Source organism: Saccopteryx leptura, chromosome 2, assembly GCF_036850995.1.
Source record: "Saccopteryx leptura isolate mSacLep1 chromosome 2, mSacLep1_pri_phased_curated, whole genome shotgun sequence".
Taxonomy (NCBI): Eukaryota; Metazoa; Chordata; class Mammalia; order Chiroptera; family Emballonuridae; genus Saccopteryx; species Saccopteryx leptura.
In genome coordinates this window covers 289,783,901-289,797,075 of record NC_089504.1, presented here as the reverse complement: position 1 = coordinate 289,797,075, position 13,175 = coordinate 289,783,901, and the positions used below count along the sequence as shown (strand labels likewise).

General features: G+C 47.0%; 1 protein-coding gene across 1 annotated transcript; it reads left to right on the top strand.

Moving 5' to 3' along the window:
- Positions 1 to 293: 293 nt before the first annotated feature.
- On the top strand, positions 294 to 4,190 carry KPRP (keratinocyte proline rich protein). The gene is made up of 2 exons (XM_066362477.1): positions 294 to 412; positions 1,890 to 4,190. Exon 2 carries the CDS (start codon positions 1,918 to 1,920, stop codon positions 3,463 to 3,465), a length of 1,548 nt encoding a protein of 515 aa, XP_066218574.1. The 5' UTR covers positions 294 to 412; positions 1,890 to 1,917; the 3' UTR covers positions 3,466 to 4,190.
- The last annotated feature ends 8,985 nt before the right edge of the window (positions 4,191 to 13,175 follow it).

Sequence of the window (13,175 nt, the reverse complement as noted above, 5' to 3'; positions counted from 1 at the left end):
GTTAGAGAGCTCTCCTTCTTTTATATCCATCTGGTGAGACTATCAGACAAAGAAGAAGGCATGGGCCTGGAATCCTTGTTCAAGAAAAAAGACACCTTTTCCCCCTCAATATCCCCACCACCAGCTCTTCTAAGGATGGAGAAGAAACAGACGGTGAAACAGAAGGAAGAAAACCAGAACCTACTCCACGGTCCAGAAGCTTCAACACTGAGGTGAGACACTCCCACACTCTGGAGGTGACTGCAAGGACAGGCACACAGGGAGGAGACCAGCTGCTGGAATGCCAACCTGGGTGATGAGCCAGGCAGATGCCAACCAATTGTCTCATGGTCTAAGTCAAACCCGGAGCCCTTATATAGAGACAGCCGTCTGTCCAGATGCCTCAGCCTGCATGACTGCTTGCTCTGAGACGGTAAGTCTAGGGACTGGGTCCTGGGATCAGGGAGGAGATGATGTTTCGGGGGGCTCAGACCCTCAGGGGTGAGACATAATGAGGGGAGAAGCTGGAAGCAGAGGAAGAGTGGTACATCAACTCAAGCACAAAAGTCTGCTGGACTTTTAGGGGACACAAGAAGAATATCCGTGGAGTTTACGTGAAGAAATGGGGTGCTGAACTCAGTGTGTTTGTCTTCAGGAATCCTGGCCTCACCCTCAGGTTCCATTTGTTCTCTTCAGGACCTCTCTCCCTGGAAAAGATACATTAGTATTTTCTATCCTGTGAGCAGAGTTGGGTGTAAGAGGGTGGTCTTCCCTAAGGGCACATGTATTTAGATATTTTCTATAAATAGAGAATGGAAATCTTTGCCCTTTGTGAGAAGTATTTTCAGTATTTCAGGAGCTTATTGAGAAGAGTTTTGTTGGGGGAGCTGATTGTTGAACTGGCCTCCCTGCTGAGCTGGTCACTAGGCAGCCTGTATGTGAACAGGTAGATTGGGGAGTATGGAGGGGACTTCCCTCTGTTTCTTCTGGGATGAATGCTTATGGTTGTAGTGTTGGACAGTGTGCCTGCATCCTTCATGTCATGTTTGTAATGTTCCTGACTTGTGGGCTTTAAGTGTGGCTGAATGTCCGTCTTGTAATTAGGAACCTGGCACTTTGTGGGTTACTGTCTCTTAAGTAACTACTCCTCCTCTCAGAGGGGCTGAAGAAAGAAACTTTCTGAAGCTTGCAGGTGATTAAGGATGGCAATTCTCCCAGGCAAGTTGTTGTGTTGGTCTTGAGCCTTTCCAAGTCTGGTGTTTTGTATGTGCATGTTTTGCATATGCTCATGAAGGCCTATTTAAACAAATTCACCTAAAAAGCTTTGAATACAGAGAAAGAAACATTTTTGAAACAAACATTTTATGTTAGGTTTGAGCTACCCAATAAATAATTGGAGTCTTTACTTTTCATTGGATGCTTTGAGTGCAGATGGTGCCTGAGTGCTTGTTTTAATATATATATTTTTTTCCATGTTTGGAAAATGTGTGTGAGGAAATTCAAGCTCTTGGGAGGCTGGAGTCCCCACTTTGGACTACAGACTTAAGAGCACAGGTTACCTCTACCTTTGTGGGGCACCCTCCCACCACTTAGGGCCCCAGGAGGTGATGGGAATCCTCTTGTTGTCAGCCCCTTCTTTGGGGGATGTTGGTATGCCCACGCTCCAGGGACAAAGCCTGGACACCTGCAACCCTGTTGTGCCCTTGAGCTATCTCAGATCAGAACTTCAGTCAGGTCGTTTGGCAGATCGAAGGCAGGTTTATAAACAATAGTGACTAATCTTGGGTCATATAACTCAGTAAGTATTCCTGAGTGAAGATCGAGGGTGAGGGAGGCAGGGTATCTTCTTCTTGGTCCTGGCCCCTCCTCCCCAACTCTCACCCTATTAAAGCTGGTCTTTCTATCCTCAGGTCCTGCTCACAGGTCTGCATCGGAACCATGTGTGACCAGCAGCGGATTCAGTACTGCATGCCACTCCCCCAGTGCTGTGTGAAGGGTTCCTCCTTCTGCCCCTCCCCATCCCCCTGTCCCGGGAGCCAGGTGGTGGTTCAAGCCCCTTGTGGGATGCAACTTGTGGAGTGCCCCGCACCAAGCCCCGTTCAAGTTTCCCAGGTGAAATGCCAGGCTCCCTGCAAGTCTAAGACCACGCAGGTGAAGTGCCAGGCTCCATGCCAATCCCAGACCACGCAGGTGAACTGCCAGGCTCCATGCCAGTCTGAGGTTTGCTACATGCAGTGTGAAGCCCCAGGCCCTGTTCAGACCTGTTATGTAGCATGTGCTCCGGTTTGTTACACAGAAACTTGCTATGTGGAGTGCCCAGCCCAAACCTACGTGCCCTATCCAGCTCCCCAGCCTGTCCAGACTTACTTAGCGTGTCCCCCAGCATACCAGTCTCAGGGAAGATTCTCCACCCAGTGCCGATATGAGGGCTCCTTCAACGGCTGTGCTCCCCAGCGTCAGTCCCGGGCTTCATTCCGCACTTATGCACCCCAATGCCAGACCCAGGGCTCTTACGGGAGCTACCCCACACAGCGTCGCTCTCAGAGCACCAGCCGATGCCTCCCTCCTCGCCAGCTGCAGCCTTCTTCCCGCAGCTGCTTCCCGCCACAACACTCCGAGCCCTACTATGGCAGCTGCGCCCCATCAAGATGTCCTTCGGGTTCCTACAACTACTGCACCCCACCCCGCTGCTCCGAGCCCATCTATAACAGTGACTGTTCTCGGGGTCCCACTTCAAGATATGGACCCAAGTACCGTGTAGAGATTTCCTCGCCCTGCTGCCCTAAGCAGGTTCCCCCCCAGAGGCGTCCTGTTCAGATTCCTCCCATCAGACGCCGCTATGAAAGTTGTCCTCCACGACCCTCCTGGGGTGCCTCCTGCCCGGATCTGAGACCACGTGTAGAGCCATATCCACTCCCAAACTGCTGTCCACCCCGGAGTTTTGACCAATGTCCAGAGCCATCACTGCTGCCACGTCCACGACCTGCCCCCCGTCCATGCTCACGCCCAGAACCATGTGCAAGCCCAGAGCGCCGCCCGTGCCCTCTACCGAGGAGACTTTCCGAACCCTGCATGTGTCCAGAGCCAAGTTCAGCCCCACGTCCTGCCCCACATCCAGCCCCACGACCTCACCCAGAGTTTCCAGAGCCACAGCCACAGTTCAGTGAGTGCACAGAACCTCGTCCAGAGCCAATTCGTCGTCCAGCACCCTGCCAAAGCCCAGAGCCCTATGTGCAGCCTCGTCGCTGTCCCAGCCCGTGCTCAAACCCAAATCCCATTCCAGACCCAGGAGACCTAGGTTTTCATGAGTCCCGGCCATGCCACCTAGACAGGGAGCCCCCCAGCTCTGGTTATAACCAGAGTGGAGGGAGTGGTGCTAGCTATGGACCTAGTGATGTATTTCCAGAGCCACAGCGTCTGGGTGGTTATAAAGACCAAGGAGGCACCTCTTTTGGAGCGAAAGGTGGGCCCTCTGCCTATTTTTAAAGTAAGCACAGCTGAAACATTCCTGCCTCCTGCCCTGAAAAGGTTGCTCCTCCTTTCCCAGCAGTCACAATTTCTGTGTTCTTGTCTGCAATGCTCCAAAGCCAGTCAGGGGCTCCTGCTGCAGAGGTTATGTCCAAGCTCCTTTGCATGTCATCACAGGATACACAACTGGGGCTCAGACACCTCTGCAGCCTCACATCTGACTCCTCTGCTATATGTATCCTTAGTTCTAGACAAACCAGTCTCACCACCAGGGCACATCTTGGGTGTTCCCCAGAACATACCTTAGATATCCCTGTCGCCAAGCTTCTGTTCATCTCCCGTCCCCCCATTCCTGGGCAACTTCTCTGTTACTTCCAACATCTGAAATCTAACCAACTTTCAAGGCCTCTTCCTTGGGGACTCTTCTACTTGTTTCTGCCCACAGAAGCCTGCGCTGACTTCCTAGAACTCACTGTGTCATCCATACCATCCCTTTGGCAAATGCCTTGCAACATCTCTAGAACTATTTTACTTTTCAGGTGTGTCTGTGTTACCTGCCCAACTAGGTTGTAAACTCCCATTTGAGTGAAGTCAATATTCCTAAAGTCCCTTGCTTCTCCTGAGGCAGGCAGCTCCCAGCAAGACTTGTGGATGAGCATTTGGGCCATGATCTGTCCTGATTCACAATCCCCGAGACCAGGACAAGAGGAGGCCATGTAACAATAAATATGATGCTGCCCTCGGATCCTGAGTCTTATGTAATGCCTGTTTATTACTTCTTCTTGACTCTCTGGGATGAGCTTTTTATTTCGTTATTATTTTTCCTTTTTTTTTATTTTTTATTTTATTTTATTTTTTTTCATTTTTCTGAAGCTGGAAACAGGGAGAGACAGTCAGACAGACTCCCGCATGCGCCCGACCGGGATCCACCCGGCATGCCCACCAGGGGCGATGCTCTGCCCACCAGGGGGCGATGCTCTGCCCATCCTGGGCGTCGCCATGTTGCGACCAGAGCCACTCTAGCGCCTGGGGCAGAGGCCACAGAGCCATCCCCAGCGCCCGGGCCATCTTTGCTCCAATGGAGCCTTGGCTGCGGGAGGGGAAGAGAGAGACAGAGAGGGAAAGCGCGGCGGAGGGGTGGAGAAGCAAATGGGCGCTTCTCCTGTGTGCCCTGGCCGGGAATCGAACCCGGATCCTCCGCACGCTAGGCCGACGCTCTACCGCTGAGCCAACCGGCCAGGGCCTTTTTTCCTTTTTTTTTTTTGTATTTTTTTTGAAGCTGGAAATGGGGAGGCAGTCAGACAGACTCCCGCATGCGCCCAACCGGGATCCACCCAGCATGCCCACCAGGGGGTGATGCTCTGCCCATCCAGGGCATCACTCTGTTGCGACCAGAGCCACTCTAGCACCTGAGGCAGAGGCCATGGAGCCATCCCCAGCACCCAGGCCATCTTTGCTCCAATGGAGCCTTGGCTGCGGGAGGGGAAGAGGGAGACAGAGAGGAAGGAAAGGGGGAGGGGTGGAGAAGCAGATGGGCACTTCTCCTGTGTGCTCTGGCAGGGAATCGAACCCGGGACTTTTGCATGCCAGGCCAACGCTCTACCACTGAGCCAACCGGCCAGGGCTATTATTTTTCTTCTTGAATTTGTGGTTCCCATGGCTGAACTTTCCTTAGACTAGACCAAGTGGGCTACTTCGTGGGTTTTTAGTGCAGTGTCCCTGTTCCCTACTGGGAAAAAGAGACTAAAAAGGCACAAGAAATGAAGGATCAGGGAAGACAACTCTTCCTCTTCAGTTTAGGGGTAAAGATCTTTAGGCCTGTGTTTGGCAGGTCACCAGCTCTGGGACTGTAGTCACTGCTGGATGACATCTGTGGAGTTAGGGGAGGATAGAAGAGAAGGGATGCCTCACTGGCTCCTGGGATACTATGCACGGGATACACTCTTCTTTCTTTCATAATAAACTATTTGCACTTTTTTAAGGGGATATACTATAAAAGGGAGCATTGAGGCTGATGCATTCCTCTGTTGCTCCCAAATCCTATTAGCATGCTGGTTTTGGCAGCAGCATTAAGGCAGGGCTTGGAAGGGCAGGAGAGCCAGGTGTCTCTTCCTTCCACTCCCTGGAGATGAGATGAGTGCTGGCTGGGGAACAGCGTTCCTGAGGTGAGCCCTTCTCCCAGAAAGAGAGAGCCCTGAGGCTGCCAGGATACCAATGAGGCAGCTCTGGCCTGGACCCGGAAGCTCTGGTCTACTGCTCTCTGCCTCAAGGGTCACAACCCCAGAGGGCCTCACAGCCCAGCAACATAGCTGGGCACCACAGACCCAGGGTCTGGCTCTGAATATATCCTTCCCTCACCCAGGTACCTAGCCCTGCAATATCAGTAGTGGGGAACCAAAGAGACCACCTGGTAAAACTCTCTGTTATATAAAGAAAAACTAAGCTCTTCATGAGAAATCTATTTATTCATTGACAGTAGTCACTGTGAAGGAAATGTTTAACTCAGGTTCTTTTCTTCAACTGGTTTTCCAACCCCCTTCATTCAGATTCCTCTGACGGGGAATAGAGTGAGAAATAACTAACTTGTTTACCAATCCCCCAGCCCCCTTCATCCGTTCATCCGACCATTCCTCAACCCCCCTACCTAGTTAATGGTATCCCCATCTCTCCCTTCCACCTTGGTGCGGCCATTTAAACTAGCCAATTGGGAAAAAAATAAGATTGTACAGTCAACACTCCAGCCAATGGAGCAAGACCCAGCATCCTAGGACCTGTGTTAGGGATAAAAACAGAATTTTCCCTCTGCCCGTGGGCTTGCTGGCTGGCTTTCGATAGCAGCAGCATGCCCTTCTGCAGAAGTTATTAAAGTTACCTTGCTGAGGTATTTTGTCTCCATGAGTCTTACTTAATTTCATCTCTAAAAACTGCTCGTTTGCTAAGAAGACACTGGTGAAAGGGACAGACAGAACCCTTGTTTGCTGTCAGAAAGCTTGCAGCCTAACACAAGTGCTCAAAGTGTGGTATCTGGACCAATGGTATCGGCAGCACCTAGGGCCTCGTGAGAAATACAAGTGCATTGCCCCAGCCAGACCTACTGACACAGGGACTTGGGGAGTGAGACTCAGAAAGCTGTTTTAACCTGACCTCCAAGCATTTCTGATGTTTGCTTGTAACCAGTTTAGTAAAATACCTTAAATAGGTAGAATATGAAATATAGAATATACAGTTGACTCTTGAACAACATGGAAGTTAATGGTGCTGACCCATGTGTACTTGAAATCTGCATATAACTTTTGACTCACCCTAACATTTAGTTATTAATAGCCTACTATTGACTAGAAGTCTTACCAATAACATAAACAGTCGATTAGCATGTATTCTGTATATTATTTGTATTATATACTGTATTCTTACAGTAAAGTAAGCTAGAGAAAACACCATTCAGAAAATTTTAAGGAAGAGATACATTTACAGTATTGAAAAACATTCACACAGAAGTGGACCTCTGCAGTTCAAAACAATGTTGTTCAAGGGTAAACTACATAAATAAATAAGTAAATACACACACACACACACACACACACACACACAAAATCTCCTCCAGTGTTCACAACAGCCCATCACACAGGCATTACTATCTCACCATTCTTCACAGTTGGACACCTAAGCACGCAGGAGATATGTGACTTGCCAAAAGCGTACAGCCAAACTCGAATCCAAGCCTGCACTCTGTTCTTCACACAGTGCCTTTCATCTTGGTTGCAGTTGCTCTTCTTCCAGAGAGCTTCCTGTTCCAACCCAGTCATCTTTCCAACACAATTTTGGAGTCATCTCATTTATTGAACGAGTTATTTTTACCAGTCCCTCATCTGCCTTCTTTCTTAGAATCCAGGCTGCTCTGGGACTGTATCTGCTCTGTGGTACATGGCAGTCCAAAGTGACTCCATGGGACATTGCTAGGTTTCCATTGCCCAGGCCCCTGGGTGGGAGAACAGGATGAAGACAGGCTTGGAAACCCCAGATTCTCATTAGATCTCTCCTGTTCTCTCCAATACACTCCTGGACAAAGACCCCTAAGCAGTCCATCCTCAAGGCACAGAAGAAACAGTCTTAGCTGAGAGAGGGACATTCACACCTAAGAATCCACACCTTGCCTACCCCCAAGGCAGGACACAGGCTCTATATTGTAATGATCCCATGACTGCACTGTCTACCCTCTGAGGACAGACTCTGGTCTTAAGAATAACTAGGCCTGGAAAGGGGTTGAGTGATGGGAGAATGGAGGGGCCTCTGGGTGAGCCAGGCTGGGACTGAGCCAGTGAACCATGAATGGCCTGGTGCTCCTTCACTGGCCAGGGCTGCCAGAGCCAACCTCAGTGCCATCTCTGAGGCCACTAGAGCTCAGGACACATGGCACTTGTCTCTCCTGGGGCTAGTCTGGACTGGTCTCAGAGGTCCTTTACTTCCTCTGGTCGGATGCCCAGCTTTGAGCCCCCAGGCAGGCCCACTGTGAAGGGTTTGTAGCAGTTAGAGGAAATGGGTACCCACGAGTGTGTGTCTGCATGTCCTTTGTGGGCTTTGCATGTTTCTTTGTGTCTGCCATTTCTGTCTGTATGCTTTAAAAACTTTGGAGTTTTAAAATGCATTTGACAATAGGAACTGTGAACTCAGTATGTTTAGGATATCCTCTCCTTCAACAAGGGCTTCAGGTGACCCCTCCCAGCTTTCCCTCCCAATCTTCACCCTTTGCTGATGACCAGCCTTCAGCTCTCTGCCTTTTCCTTCTATGACAGGGGCCGGGAACCTTTTGGGCTGAGAGAGCCATGAATGCCACATATTTTAAAATGTAATTCCATGAGAGCCATACAATATGTTTAACACTAAATACAAGTAAATGTGTGCATTTTATGTAAGACCAACACTTTTAACAATAAGTCTCTGAATTCTTTTTAATAACATTGTTATGCTGTTGCTAACCAATGATGAATAAAGTACTTCTTACCATTAATGCGACTTCTGGTGCTGCATGGTTTTGCTGATGGCTTTGTAGTCTGGTTGATAGGTGGGAGGTTAAGCTTCATGCAGGCATTGAGACTTCCATTTGTTAAACGTGATTGTAGGTTGGTCTTAATGTTCTTTAGATGTGAGAAAGACTGCGCACTGCATACATAGAACCAAACATTGTCAGTACAGAAATTTACTGTATGCTGCAATGTGTGGTATGTGACAAGAAATGCGTTCCAAGTTTTGACAATCAGCTGGTCCTTGGGTTGAAGTTTTTTCATTTCTCCCCACTTGTGTTTTCTCACCAACTCTGCTTGCTGTTGTGCAAGTCTTTCCAAATCTTTATTCAGTGACTTGAACTTATTCACCCACATGTCTGAGGCCTTCAGGTCAGCAGCTTGTAGCTCAAAATCTCTGATGGAGACACTGGGGATATAACTCAGGCCAGCACTGTCCACTGCACATTCATGTGGATGGGTGATGAACTTAAAAAGATGAGTACACTCACAAAATTCTCAAAAGCATGCTTTGAATGACTGCAGGAGATTAAATGTGAAGCCTACTAGCTGCTGGAGATCAAGATGTTGAGCAGGGTCACTTGCTGTGCATGCATCTTTAAACTCTCCCAGTTTTTCAAAGTGTAGTAAACGACCTGTTTCAATGTTGGTGATGAAGAGTTCCAGCTTGTTTTCAAATGCAAACACTGCTTGTTGAAGGGATAAGACTGTATTTCCAACACCTTGCATTTTCACATTGAGCTGGTTCAGATGTCTAGTCATGTCTATAAGATAGTAGAACTTCAGGAGCCACTCAGTGTTAGCTAACTCAGGATGCTCAACATTTTTCATTTCAAGAAAAGTCCAATTTCACTCAGACAAGCCACAAAACGGCTGAGCACCTTTCCTCTTGACAACCAACGCATATTGCTGTGCAGAAGCAGACCAGGACAATTATTCCCAACTTTATCCAGCAGTGTTTTAAACTGACTATCATTTAAAACTCGGGCAACAGTAAAGTTGACCACCCAAATGACCAGCAACATCACCTACCAAGCTGCTTGCCACACATCTGAGCACAAAACGCCTCCCGATGTAGGATGCAGTGAAAACTTAGGATGGGTTTCTTTTCATGTTCACAAAGAAGCACTACGAATCCTCTGTTTTCCCCCACCATGCATGGAGCACCATCAGTACACACACACCGAAATAAGTTTATCCATCTGTAGCTTTTTTTCTTTAGCAAACTCAGTGAAAGACTTGAACAAATCCTCCCCTCTGTTGTCTCTTTCATAGGCAAAACAGCAAGACTTTCCTCACGTAGTGTGTCACCAACAGTGTACCTTGCAATCACACTGAACTGGGATAAATAGCTTACATCTGTTGACTCATCCAAAGCGAGAGAAAAGAATGGTGCTGCATTTATGTCCTTCACTTTTGTTGCCTCAATTTGATTTGCCATCATGATGGTACGATCGTGAAAAGTTCTTGATGACAAAGGCATGTCTTTTATTTGTTTGATTATCTTGTCTTTATCTGAAAAGTCATCAAAAACTTCATTGGCAACATCAAGCATGAATGTTTTGGCATACTCCCCATCTGTGAATGGCTTTCCACAATTGCTAAAGCACCAGCAAAGCTAGCCAAATTCCAGTCACATTGTTGGGTCCAAATACAGAGATGCTGCTGACTAGCTTGCACTCTGCACAGTAGCTCTTAACATGCTTTCTTCCTGCTGTCCCCCACTGGATATTTTGATGCAAATGTAGTATGGCATGTTTCAAAGTGCCTCTTTATATTTGACCATTTCATTGATGCAATTTTATTGTTGCATAATTAGACACACTGCAGAAATTGTTCTCTCCACAACGGTGAATTCCTCTGTCCATTCCTGCTGAAAAGTATGATATTCCTCATCTTTTTTTCTTTTAGCCATCTTCTTCATCAAAAGGGTTTCTCCAATTAGCTAGCTGATTATTTGATTAAAAGGAGGGAAGTTTACTTTCTGACCTCACAACAACCCATGTATGTTAAGCATTATTCAACAAAAATTTGATGTTGTCCCAGAGGACAGCTGTGATGGGCTCCAGCCACTCGCAACCATGAACATGAGCGGTAGGAAATGAATAGATTGTAATATATGAGAATGTTTTATATTTTTAACGTTATTATTTTTTTATTAAAGATTTGTCTGTGAGCCAGATGCAGCCATCAAAAGAGCCACATCTGGCTTGCGATCCATAGGTTCCCTACCCCTGTTCTATGTCAATCATTTGAACAAAAATTAGAGTCCTTGAGACCAGGGATGAGGATTCAAAATCAGATTTTTAAAACAGATCATTTATAAAGTTCTTTAAAGATGCACGAAGATCTGTGAAAGAGATTCCCTTTTGAATCTCACAATAATCTGAGGCAACACACATGTTGCATGGTGTTGTTTTCATTTCACAGTTTGACATACTATTGCCAGAAATGCCAACACATTGTCTAAGTCACAGACATGAGGCAGAGGTGGCCAGACTCTTATGCCTGACCTCTCAGCATGCTGCCTATAAGGAGGGCTTGGCTTCCAGGGATGAGGGGCCAAGTCCAATTGAATGGAAGAGAGATTGGGATCATGCCCAATCTTCCAACCTTCAAATCCTATTTATATCTCTCTGCTTTCTCTATTTTTTTCCTCTTCCTCAACCTCCCTCCCTGAAATTGGCATCCTCACTGTAGAAAGAGTTAATTGCTCTAGATGTTCTCAGAGGTTCCTTCCAGATGAGGTGGCCTAGCCATAATTCCTCTTGGTTGTGGGCACTAAGCTAGGGTAAAATGACCTGGGAACCCACTTAAAGACACAGAATCCCAGAAGTCATCCCAGACCTATTGAATTTAGATTTCCACAGAGAAAAATCAAGGACCCATCTGAAAATTATTCTGATCAGCTGGAGACAGAAAGCATTGCTATAGTGAATAGCCAAGTGCATGAACCTGCTCAAAATTTACAGGAAAGTTTACAGTTGTTCACAGTGGCCACAGCATTAGTAGGTTGTAGTGATAAGATGGAGCTGATTGTTAGCTATTTTTGTGGGAGGTTGTGTGGAATTACCTTGTGTATATAGTGAAATTTTTGTCTCTTTCATCTAGAGCAGGGGTCCCCAAACTTTTTACACAGGGGGCCAGTTCACTGTCCCTCAGACTGTTGGAGAGCCACCACATACAGTGCTCCTCTCACTGACCACTAATGAAAGAGGTGCCCCTTCTGGAAGTGCAGCGGGGGGGAGGATAAATGGCCTCAGGGGGCCACATGTGGCCCACAGGCCATAGTTTGGGGACACCTTATCTAGAGGCACCTGAAGAACAAAGAGTCTCTTCTTTTTTCTCAGTTAAATTCCCAACCTCACTGCCACAAAAAGTACCTAGAATAAAGCTCTCATGCATGGCTGAGGGAGAGGTGTTGTCTGGTATATGTTGCAGATACTTTTACTGGGAGATGGTAGGCCTAGTTTTGGTATATCTCTCCTTTATCTAAGCGAGGCCATTTATCCGGCCCCTGCTGCACTTTCGGAAGGGGCACCTCTTTCATTGGTGGAAAGTGAGAGTACTGTATGTGGTGGTGCCGCAAAGTGTGGCGTCGCTCACATACAGTACTACTTCCGGTGACGTGGGAGGCATGCGTCATGGCTCTGGAAGTGCATCACATCACTTGTTATAGCTAGCAGTGATAAATATGGAACCGGACATTGACCATCTCATTAGCCAAAAGCAGGCCCATAGTTCCCATTGAAATACTGGTCAGTTTGTTGATTTAAATTTACTTGTTCTTTATTTTAAATATTGTATTTGTTCCCATTTTGTTTTTTTACTTTAAAATAAGATATGTGCAGTGTGCATAGAGATTTGTTCATAGTTTTTTTTTTATAGTCTGGCCCTCCAACAGTCTGAGGGACAGTGAACTGGCCCTCTGTGTAAAAAGTTTGGGGACCCCTGATCTAAGCATTACCCAAACATTAAGAGGAAAAAATTCTGCATCCCATAGTTTGTCCTACAGACTGGGATTGTCTTGATGAATAAGCAAATAGAAATGTCATGCACAAGGGACTAGCTCAGCTGTTTACAATGGAATAGATATGTAGCTAGAAGTAATCACAAGACAGGCAGTGCACATGTAGAAGCTTTATTGGCATATAGAGGAATAGTCAGGTGATGACCAAGACTTTGAATAATACTTTAGCATACTCCTAATTTCAGGCATGCTTGGGCATCCCAGAGGATTTACATGCCTGTGGCCTGAAACTACTTAGGAAGACAGGGTGATGCATGATGACCCATGTGCTTTTCCATCACCAAAGACCATCAAACTTGTTCCTACAGAAAGTGAAGCTTCCTGACCTAGAAGCCTAATAGAAGTATCTAGAACCCAAGGAATAACCCAAACTGTGCCAAAACCAAACATCATGTTCCTCACCACATCTTGTCAGAGGAGCCCTGAGCTGGATTAATAATACCTTCCCTCTGTTCTCTAGTGTTATATCTGTCAGGAAGAAAACCACTTATAGACTTATATTAATACATTCATTCATTTGGCAAATATTTATCAAGACCTGGCAATCTGTCAGGAACTGAGTGTGCTTGGTCCTGAAAATACAGTAGTGAGCGAGGCCAGCACTGTGTTGCTTACATAAAGTGTGAGCCACAGTGGAATTTGTGAGAGTGTCCATATGGGAGGCACAGGGTGCCGTG

Coding starts and splice junctions, on each gene's coding strand:
- KPRP (XM_066362477.1), top strand. CDS start 1,918: ATGTGTGACCAGCAGCGGATTCAGTACTGCATGCCACTCCCCCAGTGC.